The sequence below is a fragment of the Pan troglodytes genome, chromosome 13, assembly GCF_028858775.2.
Source record: "Pan troglodytes isolate AG18354 chromosome 13, NHGRI_mPanTro3-v2.0_pri, whole genome shotgun sequence".
Lineage (NCBI taxonomy): Eukaryota > Metazoa > Chordata > Mammalia > Primates > Hominidae > Pan > Pan troglodytes.
The window spans coordinates 99,583,176-99,609,190 of NC_072411.2; the positions used below are offsets into that span (position 1 = coordinate 99,583,176).

General features: G+C 43.8%; 1 protein-coding gene and 1 long non-coding RNA gene across 4 annotated transcripts in view; one reads left to right on the plus strand and one right to left on the minus strand.

Annotated features, from left to right (window-relative positions):
- Positions 1-274: 274 nt before the first annotated feature.
- The window catches only part of RFTN2 (raftlin family member 2), a 101,401-nt gene continuing 75,660 nt past the window's right edge, over positions 275-26,015 (minus strand). For 2 of the 3 annotated variants that reach the window (XM_001169323.6, XM_054679192.2), the window contains exon 9: positions 275-1,755. In XM_001169323.6, coding sequence (XP_001169323.2) covers positions 1,483-1,755 — 273 coding nt within the window. In that variant the 3' untranslated portion in view covers positions 275-1,482. Of the gene's footprint in view, positions 1,756-17,380; positions 17,498-26,015 lie in introns of those variants that run through there. The other variant, XM_054679193.2, reaches the window with a different exon arrangement.
- Positions 8,251-26,015, plus strand: part of LOC134808059 (uncharacterized) — a 33,836-nt gene continuing 16,071 nt past the window's right edge. Inside the window, exons 1-2 of the long non-coding RNA XR_010150179.1 lie at positions 8,251-8,385; positions 22,493-22,584. This is a non-coding gene — a long non-coding RNA (uncharacterized LOC134808059). The remainder of the gene's footprint in view (positions 8,386-22,492; positions 22,585-26,015) is intronic.

Sequence of the window (26,015 nt, forward strand, 5' to 3'; positions counted from 1 at the left end):
AGACCATCCTGGCCAACATGGTGAAACCCCATCTCTACTAAAAATACAAAAATTACCTGGGCGTGGTGGTGCACACTGGCTGTAGTTCCAGCTAATCTGGAGGCTGAGGCAGGAGAATCACTTGAACCCAGGAGGTAGAGGTTGCAGTGAGCTGCGACTGTGCCACTGCATTCCAGCCTGGGTGACAGAGTGAGACTCCGTCTCAAAAAAAGCCACAAAAAACCCCCAAACCAAACATATTATATGAATATTTGTGTTCAATAAAACAATAACACAATAAAAATGATGTTTTATTATTAAAATGATCTTACAGTGTCAACATCAATGTTAATAAAAATATATAACAGGCTGAATTCATCAATGATAGAGTAAGTTGTAATTCACTTGGAGGTTCCATCTTTCAAAGTAAGCCTTTCATAGATAAATGAAAATCCTCTATTTTGTAGAATTTTAAAGATCGTTAAAGGCTGGGTCAAGGCAAAGCCACCTCTATTAGAAGGGGGGAAAGAAAAGCAAGATGAAACAAAATAGGTTATCATACATATCGCGTGTGCTATGAGCATCTTTCTACTCCTGCCAGATTGAAAATTCTAGGTTTCAACATTCTTCAGGATTTAACAAGTCAAAATAAAAGCAGAATTCAAATCTAGACAGATGTAAAAGACTTCAGTTTCAAATTGAAGTTGATGTTTTTCCTCTTCATAGTATTTGGACTTTAAAATAAAAAAAAAATAAATCTTACTCTCTACTAAGGTATTTATGTATTGAGATTATGGGTTCTTTTCATATTGAATTTTAAGAGATGCTGCTTTGCTGTCTGCATTTTTAGGCTTTTAGGAGCAACAACATTTATGTGCAATGAATCAGTACAGGGTTGGTGACATGACCCTTTAAAAGCAAAGATATATAAAAAAGATTTTTTTCAAAAAATATTTTAATACATAGGGGCTTGCTTTGTATATACATGCTATAGTTAAAGACAAAATGTGGATTAATTATTATATTTGGGAAATAGATATTTATTTGCACTAATTAGCTGTGTGTGTGTATGAGAGAGAGAGAAAAAAAGAGAGAGAGAGGTTATTTTTCAGCTTAAATAAGACTGTAACTTCCTGAGAACTCTCTCTAATTAGGTAAAATACTGATTGAGATATTCAGTCTCCTTACCAGGAATTGTAACAAAGTCTACTTTGTACATTCATGAGAAGCTGAAATAGATTATTGTGTAATAACTGAATGGAACATCTGTTTAACCAGATGTTTTAGTTGAGAGAAGTGTAAACATGATTCTAAATGTATAAATATGTTGGTTATTCTTCCTTGTCTGGGAGGTTGTGCCAAAGTTCACATAGATTAAAGGAAAGGCTGGGTCTGGAAAAATTCAAAAATATTACATAAATGCAGAGAAAGCAATACAATAAGGTCAGTTGGCAATGATTTTAACAATTATTTACAGGGCCTTCCTTTGCTTCACCTCACGGCTCACATACAAGTGACCTGAGTCACTCCATCTTCCTGATCAAACTGTCCGTCGTCTAATTCCCGGAGGACGCTGTCACTGCTGCTGAACCCAGAGAAGCTGTTGTGCTGTGCCAGCCTTCCCTCCTTTGTCCAGCATTCCCGGGAGGGAGAAAGGCGGCACTCCTCAGGCGGGTGTCTGCTCTCTGCAGGTTGTGACGAGGTTGTGTCTAATCCGATGCTTCTACTAGTGGCTTTATTCTTGTCTTCACCTTTTATGTGGCGGCTGGCTTTCTTCTGAAACACAAGACATTGGCGACCAGGAGAGTTAAAAAGATGGGTGTTTCCTGTCCCTCTGGTCTAGCACATGCTGCCTTTCTGCCTCCAGGAATGTCTTTTTCCCCAGCTCTTCAAAATCCTGCTCATCTTCAACAACCAGCTCAGAGCCACCTCCACATTCCCCTCTCCACCCAAATACAAATGAACTCCCTTCTCCCTGTTTTGTAACTCTTTGTAGGTTCCTGGCACATCATTCTTATTGGTGGGTATGTTATGTACACATCTCGGCCCTCAGTGACATCTCTAAGGAAGGAAATTTGTTGAAATCATATTTTGGGAGAACAAAGCAAGGTATAAATAGTAATATATTTTTCTTCTTAGTGTTAGTTTGGATCTATAGAGCAGAAAAGGTGCTTTGATGGCCACCTTACACCCATGTCATGTAGGCACAGGCTGCACAGAAGAGTCACAGTGATATGGTTTTGCTGTGTCCCCACCCAAATCTCATCTTGAATTGTAACTCCCATATTTCCCATGTGTTGTGGGAGGGGCCCGGTGGGAGGTAGTCAAATCATGGGGGTGGGTCTTATTCCATGAATAAGTATCATGAGATCTGATGGTTTTATAAAGGGGAGTTCCCTTGCACATGCTCTCTCTTGCCTGCCACCATGTGAGACATGACTTTGCTCCTCATTTGCCTTCTGCCATGACTGTGAGGCCTCCCTACGTGGAACTGTGAGTCAATTAAACCTCTTTCCTTTGTAAATTACACAGTCTCGGGTATGTCTTTATTAGCAGGATGAGAACAGACTAGTACAGTAAATTGGTACTAGTAGAGTGGCGGGGGTGGGGGGTGCTATAAAAATACCCAAAAATGTAGAAGCGACTTTGGAACTGGGTAACATGCAGAGGTTGGAACAGTTTGAAGGGCTCAGAAGAGGACAGGAAAATGTGGGAAACTTTGGAACTGCCTAGAGACTTATTGAATGGCTTTGACCAAAATGCTTATAGTGATATGGACAATGAAGTCCAGGTTGAGATGATTTCAGATGGAGATGATGAACTTGTTGGGAACTGGAGCAAAGGTGTCTCTTGCTATGTTTTAGCAAAGAGACTGGTGGCATTTTGCCCTTGCCCTCAAGATTTGTGGAACTTTGAACTTGAGAGAGATGATTTAGGGCATCTGGCAGAAAAAATTTCTAAGCAGCAAAGCATTAAATAGGTGATTTGGGTACTGTTAAAAACATTCAGTTTTATGTATTCACAAAGATATGGTTTGGAATTGGAACTTATGTTTAAATTTGCAGACTGATGATACCATAGAAAAGAAAAACCAATTTTCTGAGAAGAAATTTAAGCTGGCTGCAGAAATTTGCATAAGTAACAAGGAGCCAAATGTTAATTGCCAAGGCAATGGAGAAAATGTCTCCAGGGCATTTCATGGCAGCCCCTCCCATCACAAGCCTGGAGGCCTAGGAGGAAAAAATGTTTTTGTGGGCCGGACCTAGGGCCTTGCTGCTTTGTGCAATTTTGGGACTTGCTGCCCTGCATCCCAGCCATGGCTATATGGGGCCAATGTAGAGCTCAGGCTGTTTCTTCAGAGGGTGCAAGCCCCAAGCCTTGGTGGCTCACATGTTGTTTTGGGCCTGTGGGTACACAGAAGTCAGGAAATGGGGTTTGGGAACCTCTGCCTAGATTTCAGAGGATGTAAGGAAACACCTGGATGTCCAGGTAGAGGTGTGCTGCAGGGATGGAGCCCTAATGGAGAACCTTGCTAGGGTGGTGTGGAAGGGAATTGTGGGGTGGAAACTCCCACATGGAGTCCCCACTGGGACACTGCCTAGTGGAGCTGTGAGAAGAGGGCCACTGTCTTGCAGACCCCAGAATGGTAGATCCACTGACAGCTTGCACTGTGCACCTGGAAAAGCTGCAGACACTCAATGCCAGCCTATGAAAGCAGCCAGGAGGGGGGCTGTACCCTGCAAAGCCACAGGGGCAAAGCTACCCAAGGCCATGGGAACCCATCTCTTGCATCAGTGTGACCTGGATGTTAGACAGGGAGTCAAAGGAGATAATTTTAGAGCTTTAAGATTTGATTGCCCCACTTGATTTTGGACTTGCATGGGGCCTGTAACCCCATCATTTTGGCCAATTTCTCCCACTTGGAATAGACGTATTTACCCAATGCCTGTACCCCCATTGTATCTAGGAAGTAACTAACCTGCTTTTGATTTTACAGGGTCATAGGCAGAAGGGACTTGCCTTGTCTCAGATGAGACGTTGGACTGTGGACTTTTGAGTTAATGCTGAAATTAGTTAAGACTTTTGGCCGGGTGCAGTGGCTTACACCTGTAATCCCCCCACTTTGGGAGGCTGAGACAGGAGGAACACTTGAGGTCAGGAGTTTGAGACCAGCCTGACCAACATGGTGAAACCTCGTCTCTACTAAAAATACAAAAATTATCTGAGTGTGGTGGCACACGCCTGTAATCCCAGCTACTTGGGAGGCTGAAGCAGGAGGATCACTTGAATCTGGGAGGTGGAGGTTGCAGTGAGCCAAGATCACACCAGTGCACTCTAGCCTGGGCAACAAGAGAAAGACTCCATCTCAAAAACAAACAAACAAACAAAAAACAACTTTGGGGAACTGTTAGGTAGGCATGATTGGTTTTGAAATGTGAGGACATGAGATTTGGGAGGAGCTGGGGCGGAATGATATGGTTTGGCTGTGTCCTCACCCAAATCTCATCTTGAATTGTAGCTCCCATAATTCCCAAGTGTTGTGGGAGGGACCCAGTGGGAGGTAATTGAATCATGGGGGTGGGTCTTTCCCATGCTGTTCTTGTAATAGTGAATAAGTCTCATTAGATCTGATGGTTTTATAAAGGGGTGTTCCCCTGCATGTGCTGTCTTGCTTGCCACCATGTAAGACATGACTTTGCTCCTCATTCACCTTCCGCCATGGTTGTGAGGCCTCCCTAACCATGTGGAACTGTGAGTCAATTAAACATCTTTCCTTTAAAAATTACCCAGTCTTGGGTATGTCTTTATTAGCAGCGTGAGAACAGACTAGTTTACACGGATAATTCAGACTGAGTTTATTTTGGGCGAGTGTCTAGAATGTCTTCAAGGGCGAAGTGGACCCTTTCCTTGTCCTGCTGCAAACTGCTTCTGCCTTACACAGTATAAATGCTCAACAATTCAATAGAGCTCATTCAGACTTTCTGATCAACTGTGGATGTTTTTGCTAATAAATATTTACTGAGGGCAGAGAATGTTCTTGGTTCAGTCCAGAATAAAGGGGACATGGTCTCTGCCCAGGCAACTTAAGTCAAAATAAGGTATCTAGCTGGGCAAAGTGGCATGAGCCTGTAGTCCCAGCTACTCAGGAGGCTGAAATGGGAGGATTACTTGGGCCTGGGAGTTCAAGGCCAGCTTAGGCAACATGGTGAGACCTCAGGTCATATATATATATATAAAATATATTTTATATATATAAAATATATATTATATATAATATATTACATATTTTATACACATAATATATTTATATATTATATATAATATATTATATATTTTATATATTTATATACATAATATATTTATATATATTATATATAATATATATAATATACATATGAAAAAATAAGATAGCTAAGTCAAAAAAGGGAAAGCACAACAAGGAGAATTAGCTGCTTAACTGGTGATGTTCAGACTCCTGATGAGATTTCATTATAGGAGCCTTTTGTTGTTGTTGTTGAGACAGAGTCTTGTTCTGTTGTCCAGGCTGGAGTGCGGTGGTGCAATCCCAGCACACTGTAGCTTCTGCCTCCCGGGTTCCAGCAATTCTCCTGCCTCAGCCTCCTGAGTAGCTGGGACTCCAGGCATGCGCCACCTTGCCAGCTAATTTTTGTATTATTAGTAGAGATGGGGTTTCGACATGTTGGCCAGCTGGTCTTGAACTCCTGACCTCAGCATTTTGCCCACCTCTGCCTCCCAAAGTGCTGGGATTACTGGTGTGAGTCAGTACCACTGTGAGTCAGTGGTGTGGTGTCTGGCCTTTAAGAGCTTATTTAATACTGATAACATGGCAGATATTAGAGAATATGATCATATCCTCCTAGGCACATAAAATTGAATATAGATTTAAAGATACATTTAAAAATCACAGTAATTTCCCAGTTTACAAGGAGCTCATTTACTGAAAATTCATTTATATGTTATTTGGGAACTAGGGTTGCATTTTTCCTAAATGTAAGAGGTAAAATTATAAAATTCTTAGAAAAATTGTAGAAATCAGATACCCAGACTGATCTTACAGAAGTTTGTTAATGATTCATCTGTTGAAATGCAGTGCATAAAATACCCGGGTATTTTCTACTGGTTTTTACAGCAAATATACAAAGCAAACAAACAGCTTTATTAAAGGGGATTTTGTGAGCTACTGTGGAAGGTAATACCATTTATGACACTTTGTACAGGAAGATGCAGCCCCAGCGGATTGCATAGAAAGGAGTTTATTGGCAGCTCAGAGGCAGCTCATCTTTTTCTTGGCCAAGTTACTGGAGTTGAGCAAGTTTAAGGGAAAAAGTTGTGAAAGGAAAATAACCCTTGGGGCCCCAAAATCACCAAGCTAAAAGGAAAAGTCAAGCTGAGAATGGCTTAGGGCAAACCTGCCTCCCATTCTATTCAAATTCACCCCTCTGCTCACTGAGATAAATGGATATCTGATTGCCTCTTTTGGAGAAGCTAATGGAAACTCAAAATAATGCAGCCAGTTTTCTGTTATCTACCCCTCCCCATTTGGAGTTGTCCCACTTTTAGTCCCATCTTTCTGGATGGAACCAAAGTTCATCTTATATATGTTGATTTATGTCTCATGTCTCCCTAAAATGTGTAAAACCAAACTGTGCTCTGACAACCTTGGGCACATGTCATCAGGACCTCCTGAGGCTGTGTCATGGGAATGTGTCCTTAACCTTGGCAAAATAAACTTTCTAAATTAATTGAGACCTATCTCATATATTCGGGGCTCACAAAGTCTACAGTAGGTCCTTTCTCAACAATGGCCCACCTTCGTGGCCCCAAGTTAGACACAGTTTGGTGGTTGTCACGTTTTCCATTGGCACCCTTGCATTCATCAAATGCAAATATCAGCTCTTCAGTTCTTTTCCTGTTTATTCCTATTCACCAAATTTATTGAAATTAATATATGCGGTGGAACCTGACAGATTTACTCTCAGAAAAGGTACAAAATTTGAGAATGGCACCTTCTTCCCTGCATTGGGGCATTGGTCAGCAAGGATACAGTCTTTTGGCTTCAGATACGGCTGATGAACACTGCCAGACTGCGCTCCTTTCTCAAGCCTGGCCAGTGGCTATCTTTCCCACATGCATAACGAATGCATTCACTCTTTTTTTTGAGACAGAGTTTCTCTCTGTCACCCAGGCTGGAGTGCAGTAGCACAATCTCCACTCACTGCACTGACCACCTCCCGACTTTTCAGAGTCATTACTATTTACAATTGCTTGACTACCTCCTGGGCTCAAGCAATTCTCCTGCCTCAGCCTCCAGAGTAGCTGGGATTACAGGAGCACCACCATGCCTGGGTAATTTTTCTATTTTTTATAGAGACAGGATTTTGCCATGTTGGCCAGGCTGGTGTTGAACTCCTGGACTTAAGTGATCTGCCTGCCTCAGCCTCCCAAAGTGCTGGGATTACAGGCGTGAGCCACCGCGCCCAGCCAGAATGCATTCATTCTTGAATGATGCTCTCAATGCTCTCAACATTGACAGAATCAAAATAGGAAGGTGGGGGTTCCTGGGGGCTTCCTGGGTCTTGCCTTGCTCACCAGCACTAGGGCCAAAGGTAAATTTTGCAATTAATTCCTCATTATATATCAGCTAATAGAGGCCAAGTCTCACATACTTAACAAGAATTTTCTTAATAAAAATGGGATGCTCTTCAGAATAATAAGACATTCACAGTAATTCACTTTAAAATAAGCATTAATAGGTAAACAGCCACCAAATGTAAATTTCAAATGTTAAAAGATGGCAAAATACTTAGCACTGCACCTCTAAAAAGACTTCTGTACCAACACACACTTTTTTCTTTTTTTACCACGTGACTGTTATGTCAGTCCTCTGAGCCCAAGCCTGCATGTATACATTCAGATGGCCCGAAGTAACTGAAGAATCACAAAAGAAGTGAAAATGGCCATTTCCTGCCTTAACTGATGACATTACCTTGTGAAATTCCTTCTCCTGGCTCAGAAATTCCCCTACTGAGCACCTTGTGACCCCCAGCCCTGCCTGCCAGAGAACAACCCCCTTTGACTGTAATTTTCCACTACCTACCCAAATCCTATAAAACTGCACCACCCATATCTCCCTTCGCTGACTCTTTTTTTGGACTCAGCCCACCTGCACCCAGGTGATTACAAAGCTTTATTGTTCACACAAAGCCTGTTTGGTGGTCTCTTCACACGGATGCACATGACATTTGGTGCCGTGACTCGGATTGGGGGACCACCTTTGGCAGATCAATCCCCTGTCCTGCTCTTTGCTCCATGAGAAAGATCCACCTACAACCTTGGGTCCTCAGACCAAGCAGCCCAAGGAACATCTCACCAATTTTAAATCAGGTAAGCGGCCTCTTTTACTCTCTGCTCCAACCTCTCTCACTATCCCTCAACCTCTTTCTCCTTTCAATCTTGGTGCCACCCTTCAATCTCTCCCTTCTCTTAATGTCAGTCCCTTTCCTTTTCTGGCAGAGATAGAGGAGACACACTTTATCCGTGAAAACAAAACTCTGGCGCCGGTCACAGACTCGGGAAGACAGTCTTCCCTTGGTGTTTAATCACTGCAGGGACACCTCTCTGATTATTCACCCACGTTTCAGAGGTGTCTGATCATGACAGGGATGCCTGCCTTGATCCTTCACCTAGTGGCAAGTACCACTTTCCCTGGGTGGTAAGCACCACCTTGCCTGGGGGGCAATTGCCCCCCACCCCTTCTCTCCCTGTCTCTACCCTCTCTTTTCTCTGGGCTTGCCTCCTTCACTATGGGCAACCTTCCATCCTCCATTCCTCTTTCTTCTCCCTCAGCCTGTGTTCTCAAGAACTTAAAACCTCTTCAACTCACACCTGACCTAAAACCTAAACACCTTATTTTCTTCTCCAATGCCACTTGACCACAATGCAAACTCAACAATTGTTCCAAATAGCCAGAAAATGGCACTTTCAATTTTTCCATCCTACAAGATCTAGATAATTCTTGTCGTGAAATGGGCAAACGGTCTGAGGTGCCTGACATCCAGGCATTCTTTTACACATCGGTCCCTCCCTAGCCTCTGTTCCCAATGTGACTTGTCCCAAATCCTCCTTCTTTCCCTCCTACCTGTCCCCTCAGTCCCAACCCCAAGCATCACTGAGTCTTTTCAATCTTCCTCTTCTACCGACCCATCTGACCTCTCCCCTCCTCCCCAGACTGCTCCTCCTCAGGTTGCTCCCTGCCAGGCTGAATCAGGCTCCAATTCTTCCTCAGCCTCCACTCCCCAACCCTATAATCCTTCTATCACTGCCCCTCCTCACACCTGGTCCGGCTTACAGTTTTGTTCCACGACTAGCTCTCCTCTACCTGCCCAACAATTTCCTCTTAAAGAGGTGGCTGGAGCTAAAGGCATAGTCAAGGTTAATGCTCCTTTTTCTTTATCCGACCTCTCCCAAATCATTTAGTGTTTAGGCTCTTTTTCATCAAATTAAAAAACCCAGCCCAGTTCATGGCCCATTTGGCAACAACCCTTAGATGCTTTACCGCCCTAGACCCAGAGGGGGCAAAAAGCCGTATTATTCTCAATATGCATTTTATTACCCGATCCGCTCCCGACATTAAAAAAAAGCCCCCCAAATTAAATTCTGGTCCTCAAACCCCACAACAGGACTTTATTAACCTCACCTTCAAGGTGTACAATAACAGAGAAGAGTGGCAATTACTTGCCTCTGCTGTGAGAGAAACCCCAGCCACATCTCCAGCACACAAGAATTTCAAAACTCCTAAGCCACAGTGGTCAGGCATTCCTTCAGGACCTCTTCCCCCAGGATCTTGCTTCAAGTGCCGACTAATCTGGCCACTGGGCCAAGGAATGCCCGCAGCCTGGGGTTCCTCCTAAGCCGTATCCCATCTGTGCGGGACCCCACTGGAAATTGGACTGTCTAAGTCACCCGGCAGCCACTCCCAGAGCCCCTGGAACTCTGGCCCAAGGGTCTCTGACTGACTTCTTCCCAGATCTTCTCAGCTTAAAGGCTGAAGACTGATGCTGCCTGATCACCTTGGAAGCCTCCTGGACCATCACAGACGCTTTGGGTAACTCTTACAGTGGAAATTAAATCCATCCTCTTCTTAATCAATATGGAGGCTACCCACTCTACATTGCCTTATTTTCAAGGGCCTGTTTCCCTTGCCTCTGTAACTGTTGTGGGTATTGAAGGCCAGACTTCTAAACCTCTTAAAACTCCCCAATTCTGGTGCCAACTTGGACAACATTCTTTTAAGCACTCTTTTTTAGTTATCCCCACCTGCCCAGTTCCCTTATTAGGCCGACACATTTTAACCAAATTATCTGCTTCCCTGACTATGCCTGGACCACAGCCACATCTCATTGCTGCCCTTCTTCCCAACCCAAAACCTCCTTCGTGTCTTCCTCTCGCATCCCCCCAACTTAACCCACAAGTATGGGACATCTCTACTCCCTCCCTGGCAACCAATCACACACCCGTTACTATCCCATTAAAACCTAATCACCCTTACCCTGCTCAATGCCAGTATCCCATCCCACAACAGGCTTTAAGGGGATTAAAGCCGTTATCGCTCACCTGCTACAGCATGGGCTTCTAAAACCTATAAACTCTCCTTACAATTCCCCCATTTTACCTGTCCAAAAACTGGACAAGTCTTATACATTAGTTCAGGATCTGTGCATTATCAACCAAATTGTTTTGCCTATCCACCCTGTGGTGCCCAACCTGTACACTCTTTTGTCCTCAATACCTTCCTCCATAACTCACTATTCTGTTCTTGATCTTAAAGATGCTTTTTTCACTATTCCCCTGCACCCATTGTCCCAGCCTCTGTTTGCTTTTACCTGGACTGACCCTGACACCCATCAGTCCCAGCAGCTTACCTGGGCTGTACTGCCGCAAGCCTTCAGGGACAGCCCTCATTACTTCAGCCAAGCTCTTTCTCATGATTTACTTTCTTTCCACCCCTCCACTTCTCACCTTATTCAATATATTGATGACCTTCTACTTTGTAGCCCCTCCTTTAAATCTTCTCAACAAGACACCCTCCTGCTTCTTCAACATTTATTCTCCAAGGGATATCTGGTACCCCCTTCCAAAGCTCAAATTTCGTCTCCATCTGTTACCTATCTCGGCATAATTCTTCATAAAAACACATGTGCTCTCCCTGCCAATCATGTCCAACTGATCTCTCAAACCCCAACCCCTTCTACAAAACAACAACTCCTTTCCTTCCTGGGCATGGTTGGATACTTTCGCCTTTGGATACCTGGTTTTGCCATCCTAACAAAACCATTATATAAACTCACAAAAGGAAACCTAGCTGACCCCATAGATCCTAAATCCTTTCCCCACTCCTCTTTCCATTCCTTGAAGACAGCTTTAGAGACTGCTCCCACACTAGCTCTCCCTGACTCATCCCAACCCTTTTCATTACACATAGCCAAAGTGCAGGGCTGTGTAGTCGGAATTCTTACACAAGGACCGGGACCGTGTCCTGTAGCCATTTTGTCCAAACAGCTTGACCTTACTGTTTTAGGCTGGCCATCATGTTTCTGTGTGGCGGTTGCTGTTGTCCTAATCTTTTTAGAGGCCCTCAAAATCACAAACTATGCTCAACTCACTCTCTACAGTTCTCATAACTTCCAAAATCTATTTTCTTCCTCACATCTGACACATATACTTTCTGCTCCCCAGCTCCTTCAGCTATACTCACTCTTTGTTGAGTCTCCCACAATTACCATTGTTCCCGGCCCAGACTTCAATCTGGCCTCCCACATTATTCTGGATACCACACCTGACCCCCATAACTGTATCTCTCTGATCCACCTGACATTCACTCCATTTCCCCATATTTCCTTCTTTCTTATTCCTCACCCTGATCACACTTGGTTTATCGATGGCAGTTCTACCAGGCCTAATCGCCACTCACCAGCAAAGGCAGGCTATGCTATAGTATCTTCCACATCTATCATTGAGGCTACCACTCTGCCCCCCTCCACTACCTCTCAGCAAGCTGAACTCATTGCCTTGACTCAAGCCCTCACTCTTGCAAAGGGACTATGCATCAATATTTACACTGACTCTAAATATGCCTTGCATATCCTCACCACCATGCTGTTATATGGGCAGAAAGAGGTTTCTTCACTACACAATGGTCCTCCATCATTAATGCCTCTTTAATAAAATAGGCCTCTTCTCAAGGCCTATTTACTTCCAAAGGAAGCTGGAGTCATTCACTGCAAGAGCCATCAAAAGGCATCAAATCCCATCGCTCAGGGCTATGCTTATGCTGATAAGGTAGTTAAAGAAGCAGCTAGTGTTCCAATTTCTGTCCCTCATGGCCAGTTTTTCTCCTTCTCATCGGTCACTCCCACCTACTCCCCCACTGAATCTTTCAGCTATCAATCTCTTCCCACACAAGGCAAATGGTTCTTAGACCAAGGAAAATATCTCCTTCCAGCCTCACAGGTCCATTCTATTCTGTCATCATTTCATAACCTTTTCCATGTAGGTTACAAGCCATTAGCCCGCCTCTTAGAAACTCTCATTTCCTTTCCGTCATGGAAATCTATCCTTAAGGAAATCACTTCTCAGTGTTCTATCTGCTATTCTACTACCCCTCAGGGATTGTTCAGGCTCCCTCACTTCCCTACACTTCAAGCTCGGGGATTAGCCCATGCCCAGGACTGGAAAATTGACTTTACTCACATACCCCGAGTCAGGAAACTAAAATACCTCTTGGTCTGGGTAGACACTTGAACTGGATGGGTAGAGGCCTTTCCCACAGGGTCTGAGAAGGCCACTGCAGTCATTTCTTCCCTTCTGTCAGATGTAATTCCTCAGTTTGGCCTTTCCACCTTTATATATTCTGATAATGGACCGGCCTTTCTAGTCAAATCACCCCAGCAGTTTCTCAGGCTCTTGGTATTCAGTGGAACCTTCATACCCTTTACCATCCTCAGTCTTCAGGAAAGGTAGAATGGACTAATGGTCTTTTAAAGACACACCTCACCAAGCTCAGCCTCCAACTTAAAAAGGACTGGACAGTACTTCTTTTTTTTTTTTTTTTAATTATACTTTAAGTTCGAGGGTACATGTGCACAACATGCAGGTTTGTTACATATGTATACATGTGCCATGTTGGTGTGCTGCACCCATTAACTCATTGTTTACATTAGGTATATCTCCTAATGCTATCCCTCCCCACTCCCCCACCCCACGACAGGCCCCGGTGTGTGATGTTCCCCTTCCTGTGTCCAAGTGTTCTCATTGTTCAATTCCAAACTATGAGTGAGAACATGTGGTGTTTGGTTTTTTGTCCCTGTGATAGTTTACTGAGAATGATGATTTCCAGCTTCATCCATGTCCCTACAAAGAACATGAAATCATCCTTTTTTATGGCTGCATAGTATTCCGTGGTGTATATGTGCGACATTTTCTTAATCCAGTCTATCATTGATGGACATTTGGGTTGGTTTCACATCTTTGCTATTGTAAGTAGTGCCACAATAAACATACGTGTGCATGTGTCTTCATGGCAGCATGATTTATAATCCTTTGGTTATATACCCAGTAATGGGATGGCTGGGTCAAATGGTATTTCTAGTTCTGGATCCCTGAGGAATCACCACACTGTCTTCCACAATGATTGAACCAGTTTACAGTCCCACCAACAGTGTAAAAGTGTTCCTCTTTCTCCACATCCTCTCCAGCACCTGTTGTTTCCTGACTTTTTAATGATCGCCATTCTAACTGGTGTATCTCATTGTGGTTTTGATCTGCATTTCTCTGATGGCCATTTTTTCATGTGTCTGTTGGCTGCATAAATATCTTCTTTTGAGAAGTGTCTGTTCATATGGCTTTGCCCACTTTTTTATGGGGTTGTTTTTTTCTTGTAAATTTGTTTGAGTTCATTGTAGATTCTAGATATTAGCCTTTTGTCAGATGAGTAGATTGCAAAAATTTTCTCCCACTCTGTAGGTTGCCTGTTCACTCTGATGGTAGTTTCTTTTGCTGTGCAGAAGCTCTTTAGTTTAATTAGATCCCATTTGTCAATTTTGGCTTTTGTTGCCATTGCTTTTGGTGTTTTAGACATGAGGACTGGACAGTACTTCTACCTCTTGCCCTTCTCAGAATTAGAACGTGTCCTCGAGATGCTACAGAGTACAGTCCATTGAACTTTTACATGGACGCACTTTCTTGCTCAGCCCCAACCTCATCCCAGACACCAGTCCTCTAGGGGACTATCTTCCAGTCCTCCAGCAGGCTAGACAGGAAATTCGCCAGGCTGCTTATCTTCTCTTGCCTATTCCAGATTACCAGCTATATGAAGACACCCTAGCTGGACGATCAGTTCTTGTTAAGAATCTGACCCCTCAAACTCTACAACCTTGATGGACTGGACCCTACTTAGTCATCTATAGTACCCCAACTGCCGTCCACCTGCAGGATCCTCCCCACTGGGTTCACCATTCCAGAATAAAGCTGTGTCCGTTGGACAGCCATCCTAATCCCTCCTCTTCCTCCTGGAAGTCACAAGTACTCTCTCCTACTTCGCTTAAACTCACTCGCATTTCTGAAGAACAGTAATAACCCTCATGAGCCTAATACATCCCTTCATTCTATTAGGACTATTCATCCTTACCCTACTTTTTGCAACAGGGCTTTATGCAATCACCCTCACTATTTGGACTGCACCCCAAAAACTTGTCATCCCTACTGTCTTCTGTCTAGTCATACTCCTATTCACCATTCTCAACTACTTGTAAATGCCCTGCCCTTGTTTACACTGGTGGTTTACACTTTTCCTTCAAACCATCATAACTGATATCTCCTGGTTTTACCTCAAACTGCCACTTTTAAGTCTCTCTTAAAGTGAATAGATGATCTTTGCTGACAGGGCACACTCCAATACTTTCACCCTGATGAAGTTCTGTTCTTTACTTTTATACTCACTCTTATTCTCATTCCCATTCTTATGCCACCCTCTACCTCTCCCCAGCTATCTCCACCACACTATCAATCTCACTCTCTCCTAGCCATTTCTAATCCCTCCTTAGCGAACAATTGCTGGCTTTGCATTTCCCTTTCTTCCTGTGCTTACACAGCTGTCCCCGCCTTACTTACAGACTGGGCAACATCTCCTGTCTCCCTACACCTCCGAACTTCCTTTAACAGCCCTCACCTTTACCCTCCTGAAAAACTTCTTTACTTTCTAGACAGGTCCAGCAAGACCTCCCCAGACATGTGACATCAGCAAGCTGCCGCCCTCCTCCGCACTTACTTAAAAAAACCTTTCTCCTTATATCAACTCTACTCCCCACATATTCGGACCCCTCACAACACAAACTACTATTCCTGTGGCTGCTCCTTTTTGTATCTCTCAGCAAAGACCCACTGGAATTCCCCCAGGTAACCTTTCACCTTCGTGATGTTCCTTCACTCTTCATCTCCAAAGCCCAACTACACACATCACTGAAACAATTGGAGCCTCCCAGCTCCGTATTATTGATAAGCCCTCTATCAATATGGGCAAACTTAAAAACATTAGCAGTAATTATTGCTTACGAAGGCACTTACCCTGTATTTCACTCCAACCTTGGCTACCTTCCCCTTGCTCGTCAGACTCTCCTCCCAGGCCCTCTTCTTGTTTACTTATACCCAGCCCCGTAAATAACAGTGAAAAGTTGTTCGTAGATACTCAACGTTTTCTCACACACCATGAAAATCGAGCCTCCCCCTCTACGCAGTTACCCCATCAGTCCCCATTAAAACCTCTGACAGCTGCCGCCCTAGCTGGATCCCTAGGAGTCTGGGTACAAGACACTTCTTTCAGCACTCCTTCTCATCTTTTTACTTTGCATTTCCAGTTTTGCTTTACACAAGGTCTCTTCTTCCTCTGTGGATCCTCTACCTACATGTGTCTACCTGCTAATTGGACAGGCACATGCACATTAGTTTTCCTTACTCCCAAAATTCAATTTGCAAATGGGACCGAGAGCTTCCTGTTCCCCACATGACACTGACACGACAAAAAAGAGTTATTCCACTAATTCCCTTGCTTGTCAGTTTAGGACTTTCTGCCTCCACTAATGCTCTCGGTACTGGAATAGCAGGCATTTCAACCTCTGTCATGACCTTTCGTAGCCTCTCTAATGACTTCTCTGCTAGCATCACAGACGTATCACAAACTTTATCAGTCCTTCAGGCCCAAGTTGACTCTCTAGCTGCAGTTGTCCTCCAAAACCGCCGAGGCCTTGACTTACTCACTGCTGAAACATGAGGACTCAGTATATTTTTAAATGAAGAGTGTTGTTTTTACCTAAATCAATCTGGCCTGGTGTATGACAACATAAAGAAACTCAAGGATAGAGCACCAAAACTCTCCAACCAAGCAAGTAATTATGCTGAACCCCCTTGGGCACTCTCTAATTGGATGTCCTGGGTCCTCCCAATTCTTAGTTCTTTAATACCTGTTCTTCTCCTCTTATTTAGACCTTGTATCTTCCGTTTAGTTTCTCAATTCATACAAAACTGCATCCAGGCCATCACCAGTCATTCTATATGACAAATACTCCTTCTAGCAACCCCACAATATTGCCCCTTACCACAAAATCCTCCTTCAACTTGACCTCTGCTATTCTAGGTTCCCACGCCGCCCCTAATCCTGCTTGAAGCAGCCCTGAGAAACATCGCCCATTATCTCTCCATACCACCCCCCAAAATTTTCGCCGTTCCCAACACTTTACCACTATTTTGTTTTATTTTTCTTATTAATGTAAGACGAAAGGAATGTCAGGCCTCTGAGCCCAAGCCTGCAGGTATACATCCAGATGGCCTGAAGTAATTGAAGAATTACAAAAGAAGTGAAAATGGCCGGTTCCTGCCTTAACTGATGACATTGCCTTGTGAAATTCCTTCTCCTGGCTCAGAAGTTCCCCCACTGAGCACCTTGTGACCCCCACCCCTGCCTGCCAGAGAACAACCCCCTTTGACTGTAATTTTCCACTACCTACCCAAATCCTATAAAACGGCCCTACCCCTGTCTCCCTTCGCTGACTCTCTTTTTGGACTGAGCCCGCCTGCACCCAGGTGATTAAAAAGCTTTATTGCTCACACAAAGCCTATTTGGTAGTCTCTTCACACAGACACGTGTGACATGTTAAGTTTAATAAATACATCTTCAGCAATCATATCACCTCTCCTACCCCACCCTCATTTCACATTAAATAATAACATTTCCAACAAACCAAACTGTGATGTTCTCATAACTTAGACTATAGAAGTCTGAAGCCCAACTAGTTCTTGGAGATTATCTACTTCAGTCCCCTTATTCTACAGAGGTGGGGCCCAGACCCAGAGAGAAAACAGGATTTGTCCAAGGTCATGGAATAGCTGGCCCGGAACTGTAGCCCGAGTCTCTTACCTTATTCTTTTCACACTGTCTTACCCACATCTGCAAAAATATGAGTAGATTTGCTGTAAAAGATTTGTGTGTTTCCTAAATAAAAATTTCATTCAATCATAAAAATAACACACATTTAATATAGAAAATGTGACAAAAACAAAGAAAAAAGCAAAACCCACCTATAATTCCATCTCCCAGAAATACAACTGTTAAAACCTCGGCATATTTTCCTATTTTTTTCTCTCTCTACATATATATGTTTGCATGCACACAGACGATGTATAGAAACAGTACATAAAACGTTTTTTTTGAGATGGAGTTTCACTCTGTCACCCAGGCTGGAGTGCAGTGGCACGATCTTGGCTCACTGCAACCTCTGCCTCCCAGGTTCAAGCGATTCTCCTGCCTCAGCCTCCCAAGTAGTTGGGATTACAGGAATGCACCACCACGCCCAGCTAATTTTTGTATTTTTAGTAGGGACAGGGTTTCACCATATTGGCCAGGCTGGTCTCAAACTCCTAATCTCAAGTGATCTGCCCACGTTGGCCTCCCAAAGTGCTGAGATTAATTACAGGTGTGAGTCATGATGCCCAGCTCATAAAATGTTTTATACCTCACTTTCCCATTTAGCACTGTATTGTGAATATTTCTCTATGTCAATAAAGAAATAAAGATTTCCCATGCTACATTTTTAGCCTTACTCATATACTTCCTCACTTTCTTTTGATATTTTCACTGTAAAATTGGAGGAAATTATACCAAGATTTGGATGCAGAACTAATAAAACCTTTGATAAAATCTACTAACTTTTCAGTCATTCCTATTTACAAAAAAAGGGTGACCCATTAAAAATACATGAAACCTAGTGACACATTAGTTGAATTTAGGGTGTCCTACCATTCTACCTTTCAGTTTTCACTGTTGGTATCTTAAAAGCAAAAGACTTAAGTCAGAATTTTACCAGCAATCATAAAACATTGTGTTGGACACAATCTTGGATAGCGTTATGATGGATACAATGGAAGCGTGGCTAAGAAATTTAGTTTATAAAGCGACAAAAACATGGAATGGACATTGAGGATTTCTTTCCTTCTTAAACCTTGCAATCCTAAGTGTAGCTCTTGGACCATTTGGAAGAGTTAGAGGTTTTGAAACACGCAGAGAGGTGCTACCCTTGCCTGCTCATAGAACATATTCCTGGATCTTCCCAGCTTGGGGCTGTCAAAATCATGGAAGCCTAGGAAGGGGGATGGGTATGGTGGACTTATTACTACCTTTCCAGCCAGCTTTCCTATCCATCTTCTTCTCTACTGCAGTGTGGGCAGGTGACCCAGTCAGATCTGACCAGAGTCATTCCCTGGGACTACTATACTGACTCTAGGATAAACAAGTTCTTTCTTTTTGATAAGGAGGCCAAGCTTACCTCCTAAGGAGCCCTCTGCACATACACACAACACACACAGAAGCCAAACAAACAGATGAGAGGAAACGTCTTGACCATGTGGAATCTCTGATGTCAGTAAGTGAGGTCTTCGGTTATTTTTCTTTTCCTTTCTTTTTTTTTTTCTGTCTGAGACAGAGTCTCACTCTGTAGCTTAGGATGGAGTGCAGTGGTGCAATTATGGCTCACTGCAGCCTCAACCTCCCAGGCACAAGTGATCCTCCCACCTCAGCCTCCAGAGTAACTGGGACTACTCTGGACACCTGTGCACACCAATCCATGTTCAGCTAATTTTTGTATTTTTTGTAGAGGTGGGGTTTCACCATGTTGTCCGGGCTCCTTCCTTCCTTGTTCTTTTTTTTTTTAAGATGGAGTCTCACTCTGTCGCCCAGGCTGGAGTGCAGTGGCGTGATTTCTGCTCACTGCAACCTCCACCTCCTGGGTTCAAGCAATTCTCCTGCCTCAGCCTCCTGAGTAGCACTTGCCACCAAGCCCGGCTTGCCACCACGCCTGGCTAATTTTGTATTTTCAGTAGAGACAGGGTTTCATCATATTGGCCAAGCTGGTCTCGAACTCCTGACCTTGTGATCCGCCTGCCTTGTCCTCCCAAAGTACTTGGATTACAGGTGTGATCCACCTCGCCCAGCTGTTCTTTTTTTTTTTTTTTTAAATGTTGTGAGCTATGCCAGTATAGCCTTCCCACCTAGAAACCAATAAATTCCCTTATATACATAGGCTAGTCTGAACTGAGTTTATGTCCCTTACAACCCAAAGAACACCAATAAGGAATATAGAAACAAGCTTGAGTGGCCAGAAGAGTGCTGCTCTCCCACCCTAAATCTGCCCTTATGGCAGCAGGGATCACTCTTCTGACTCAGCATAGCTACCATTTCCTCGAATCCATTTAGAGGCCTCTCCCCAAAATAAAGAGAAATAAAAATAGATAAAAGGAACAGCAAGATAAAAAGACTCTGGCCTTTTGGCATCACACAGAGAAAAGAGAAGTTAGCAACTTCACTAAGCTTCATAAGCATTCCATGACCCAAGGACACTCTTTACTGAAGGACAAAGGCATAGAAAATATAGTCTATATAATTTGTAGAGCAAATTGAGCTTTGACATTTTATTTTTTAAATGAACATCAGTAAAAGTGACTTTGGGGTGTACAATTCTATGAATTTTAATACGTGTATAGATTTAACTACATTTGGGACACGGAACAGTTCCACCACCCCAAAACACTCCTCTATATATCCCTCTATCACACCCTTCCACCACCCCTAATCCCTGGAAACCACTGATCTGTACTCCACACTATAGTTTTGTCTTCTTGAGAATGTCATTTAAATAGAATTATACAGTCTGTAATCTTTTGAGGCTGGCTCTTTTATTCATTAAAATGCCTTTGAGATTAATCCAAGTTATGTGCATCAGTAAATTCTTTCCTATTCATTTTTATTTTTTATTTGTAGAGACAGACTTTATCTTATTTTACTTTTTTATGAGATGGGGTCCCAAGTTGCCCCAGTTGGTCTCAAACTCCTGGCCTCACGGCCCGCCACCTGCCTTGGCCTCCCAGAGTGCTGGGATTACAGATGTGAGACACCATGCCCAGTCCTTTTTATTTCTGAGTATTTAATTGTATGGATGTACCACTGTTGTTTATTCATTCACTTGTTGAAGACATTTGGGTTGTTTCCAGTTTGAGGTGATTACGAACAGAGCTGCTACAAATACTTGTGTGTAGGTTTCTGTGTGAACCTAAGTTTTTATTTCTCTAGGTTAAACACCCAAGACACGGACTGCTGGGTCATATGGTAAATGTCTGTTTAACTTCCTGAGAAGCTGCCAAACTGTTTTCCAGGGTGGATGATATGGTTTGGTTCTGTGTCCTCAACCAAATCTCATCTTGTAGCTCCCATAACTTCCACGTGTTGTGGGAGGGACCCGATGGGAGATAACTGAATCACAGAGATGGGTCTCTTCTGTGCTGTTCTCATCATAGTGAATAAATCTCATGAGATCTGATGGTTTTAAAAATGGGGCCAGGTACAGTGGCTGACGCCTGTAATCCCAGCATTTTGGGAGGCCAAGGCAGGCGGACCACGAGGTCAGGAGTTTGAACCAGCCTGGCCAACATAGTGAAACCCCATCTCTACTAAAAATACAAAAATTAGCCAGGTGTGGTGCTACGTGCCTGTAATCCCAGCTACTCAGGAGGCTGAGGCAGGCAGAATTGCTTGAACCGGAGAGGCGGAGGTTGCAGTGAGCTGAGACCATGCCATTGCACCCCAGCCTGGGTGACAGAGTGACTCTGTCTGAAAAAAAAAAAAGAAAAAGGAGTTCCCCTGCACAAGCCCTTTGCCTGCCGCCATCCACCATCCACGTAAGATGTGACTTGCTCCTCCTTGCCTTCTGCCATGATTGTGAGGCCTCCTCAGCCATGAGGAACTGTGAGTCCAGTTAAATCTCTTTCTTTTGTAAATTACCCAGTCTCAGATATGTCTTTATCAGCTGCGTGAAAACGGACTAATACAGTGGATATACCACTTTGCATCCCCAGCAGCTGTGTATGAGGGTTCTGATTGCTCTCATTCTCCCCAGTTCTTGGTATTGTCAGTATTTTTTATTTTAACCATTTTAACAGGTGTATGATATCTCATTATGAGTTTTCATTTGCACTTCCCTAATGGCTAGTGATTTAAGCATCTTTTCATGTATTTACTTCTCATTTACATATCCTCACTGGTGAGGTGTTCCAGTCTTTTAATTATTTTTTACCTGGGTTCTTTTCTTACTCTTGAATTGTGAGAGTCCTTGATACCCCTTGGGTAAAATCGTTTGTCATGTATATGATTTATGAGTTTTTCTCTCCCAGTTTGTGGCTTGTCTTTTCCTTCTGTTAACAGTGTCATTCACAGAACAAAAGTTTTATATTTTGATGAATTATATTTTTTCAATTTTTAAATAGATTATGCTTTTGGTCTTATGTCTAAAAACTTTTTTTTTTTTGAGACAAGGTCTCACTCTGTTGCTCAGGCTGGAGTACAGTGGCGCGATCATGGCTCATAATAGCCTCCATCTCCCAGGCTCCAGCGATCCACCCCCCCTCACTCCCCGAAGTAGCTGGGATTAGCCATGTGCGCCACCATGCCCAGCTAATTTTTATATTTTTTGTAGACAGGGTTTTGCTGAGCTGACCAGCTGGTCTCAAACTCCTGGATTCAAGTGATCCTCCTGCCTCAGGCTCCCAGAATGCTGAGATTACAGGTGTGAGCCACCGCACCTGGCCCCTAAAAACTCTTTGCCTAACTCCACTTGACAAAGATTTTCTCCCATGTTTTTTCCTAATAGTTTTTTAGTTTAACTAAAATGAATTCTCTTAATAGCTTAGAGAAAACTGAGGTAGTAAATGAGGGTCTAAATATTTTGAAATGACATTTTTCATGTTTAAAAACAGTCACAAGTATCTAGAATACTGCAGAAGATCTGTGAAATATAAAACAAATTCCAAAAGTAAAGGTCTCCATAACTTCCGAAGAAAAAAATCCAATGATATGCTTTCTTCATTGTGCAATCTTCAATTTCCTCCCCCACAACAGGGGCATGAAATGGATTTGTTGAACATAACGTGTCCAGAATTGGTGGGTCCTTGATCTCACTGACCTCAAGAGTGAAGCCACGGACTCTCACGGTGAGTGTTATGGTTCTTAAAGGCGGCGTGTCCGGAGTTTGCTCCTTCTGGTGTTTGGATGTGTTCGGAGTTCTTCCTTCTGGTGGGTTCGTGGTCTCGCTGGTTCGGGAATGAACCCGCAGACCTCCACGGTGAGTGTTACAGCTCTTAACGTGGCGCGTCTGGAGTTGTTCGTTCCTCCCGGTGGGTTCGTGGTCTGGCTGGCTTCAGGGGTAAAGCGGCAGACCTTCGCAGTAAGTGCTACAGCTCATAAAGACAGTGTGGACCCAAAGAGGGAGCAGCAGCACAATTTATTGCAAAAAGTAAAAAAACAAAACTCCCCAAGTGGGGAAGACAAGCCCAGCAGGTTGCCACTGGTGGCTCAGGCAGCCTGCTTTTATTCTCTTATCTGGCCCCACCCACATCCTGCTGATTGGTCCATTTTACAGAGAACCAACTGGTCTGTTTTACAGAGAGCTGATTGGTCCGTTTTGACAGAGTGCTCATTGGTGAGTTTACAATCCCTGAGCTAGACACAAAAGTTCTCCACCTTCCCCACTAGATTAGCTAGATATAGAGTGCTCATTGGTGCATTTACAAACCCTGAGCTAGACACAGAGTGCTGATTGGTGCATTCACAAACCTTGAGCTAGATACAGAGTGCCAATTGGTGTATTCACAATCCCTTAGTTAGACACAAAGATTCTCCAAGTCACCACCAGATTAGCTAGATACAGAGTGTCAATTGGTGTATCCACAAACCCTGAGCTAGACACAGGGTGCTGATTGGTGTGTTTACAAACCTTGAGCTAGATACAGAGTGCGGATTGGTGTATTTACAATCCCTTAGCTAGACATAAAGGTTCTGCAAGTCCCCACCAGACTCAGGAGCTCAGCTGGCTTCACCCAGTGGATCCTGCACTGGGGCGGCAGGTGGAGCTGCCTGCCAGTCCCGCGCAGTGCGCCCATACTCCTCAGCCCTTGGGCGGCCCGTAGGACCGTGCACAGTGGAGCAGGGGGCAGCACTCATTGGGGAGGCTCCGGCGGTGCAGGAGCCCACGGCGGTGGAGAGGGGGAGGCTCAGGCATGGCGGGCTGCAGGTCCTGAGCCCTGCCCGGCGGGGAGGCAGCTAAGACCCGGTGAGAAATCGAGGGCAGTGCGGGAGGGCTGGCACTGCTGTGGGACCCGGCGTACCCTCCGTAGCTGCTGGCCTGGGTGCTAACAATGCCTGGGGCCAGCCGGCCGCTCTGAGTGTGGGCCCGCCGAGCCCACGCCCATCTGGAACTCGCCCTGGCTCTCAAGCACTGTGCACAGAACTGGTTCCTGCCCCGTGCCTCTCCCTCCACGCCTCTCCCTCCACACCTCCCTGCAAGCCGAGGGAGCCGGCTCTGGCCTCGGCCAGCCCAGAGAAGGGCTCCCATGGTGCAGCGGCGGGCTGAAGGGCTCCTCAAGTGTGGCCAGAGTGGGCGCCCAGGCTGAGGAGGCGCGGAGAGTGAGTGAGGGCTGCGAGGGCTGCCAGCACTCTGTCACCTCTCAATAACAGTACTGTTCTGTGCTCAGTGAAATTGGGTAGGAAAAGTCTTGATATTAGTCTTAGTAAAAGAAACAAGAGAAAAAAAATTTTTTTTTTGAGATGGAGTTTTGCTCTTGTTGCCCAGGCTGGAGTGCAATGGCATGATCTCAGCTGAGCACAACCTCTTCTTCCTGGGTTCAAGCAATTCTCCTGCCTCAGCCTCCTGAGTAGCTGGGATTACAGGCATGTGCCACCACGCCCAGCTAATTGTGTATTTTTAGTAGAGAAGGGGTTTTTCCATGTTGGTCAGGCGGGTCTTGAACTCCCGACCTCAGATGATCCGCCCGCCTTGGCCTTCCAAAGTGCTGGGATTACAGGCGTGAGCCACTGTGCCCGGCTGAAGAAATTTTTTTCAAAGGTCAGACTCTAGGTTAATTTCTATCAGCCCATGAAATCTATTGTTTAATGAAAACTCATTGACAATCCTAGGACAACATTTGTAATGTTTGAAATATCTACCAACTGTTTTTAAAACTAAACATCTTTGAAAAAATTCTTTGAAAGACTTTATAAACAAAGCAGTCTTCCCATCAACCCCTTCCAAACAATAACTGATTTCAGGGTATTAACAAAGAACAGTGCTATTATGGATCTGTGACTGCATAAATTTTTTCAAGGCGTATTGTAAATACAACTTTCACAAAATATATATGAGATAGCTAAATTAACATTTTGGTAATAAATTAACTCTATATTGATATTAATAGTTTACTGTCCTGAAAGTATTACTACCATTTTGAGATAAAGTAAGAAATTGTTTCCTTAAGTAAAAACTGAATTTGCAAATCAGCTTTCTGTTATAGCTGTTAGACACTTTGACTCCTACCTACAAGTTCTACCCTGAAATAATCTCAAGATCCTGCGGTTTCTTGCTAGAAAAATTAAGCATTTGTCAAATGAAGAAATGGTAAATCCATTTAGAAGAGGAATTGTAAGTTACAAAATATATTATTATTAGATTTGTCATTGATACAAGCCAATTATATATACTTCCCATTATATAAATGAACCAGTAATTTTACATTTCAGTGAAATATAAAGATTACCCAAAGAAAAGCTATGACTAGAGACTACTGGATAGTATCTAAAGCTAAACAAAAAAGAGCTTGGTACAGTGGTGAGCACCTGTAACCCTAACTACTTGGGAGGCTAAGGAGGATTGTTTGAACTCAGGAGTTTGAGACCAGACTGGGCAACACAAGAAGACCCTGTCTCATAAAAAAGTAAAACATGATCAACAAAAAGGGCCTGCATATTTTTGGGGAATTAAAAACCTTATATCTAATATTAAGTAAAAGAGACTGTGAGGTAGCTGGATTTGGGTCTTACATCTTCACAAACACAACTCCATGGCCCTCAGTAAATCAAAACCCCATGAGGCTGTGAATTCTGATGATTTTTTCCTAAAAATAATGGCCATTTGTAGAATGTTAAAAAGAAAGAAAGAGGCCGGGTGTGGTGGCTGACACCTGCAATCCCAGCACTGTGGGAGGCCGAGGTGGGGGGATCTCGAGGTCAGGAGATCAAGACCATCCTGGCCAACAAGGTGAAACCCCGTCTCTACCAAAAATACAACAATTAGCTGGGCCTGGTGGTGTGTGCCTGTAGTCCCAGCTACTCGGGAGGCTGAGGCAGGAGAATCACTTAACCAGGGAGTAGGAGGGTGTAGTGAGCCGAGATTGCGCCACTGCACTCCAGCCTGGCGACAGAGTGAGACTCCATCTCAAAAAAAAAAAAAAAGAAGAAGTAAGTTGTGACATGATGAGAAGTTTGCTTTGGGGGAAGAAGAAAGGACAACTTTTTCTGGCCATTCTCTGCATATACCCACCTTTGCTTCTTTTAGGCAGAATATTTCTTTCTTTTTTTTTTTTTTTGAGAC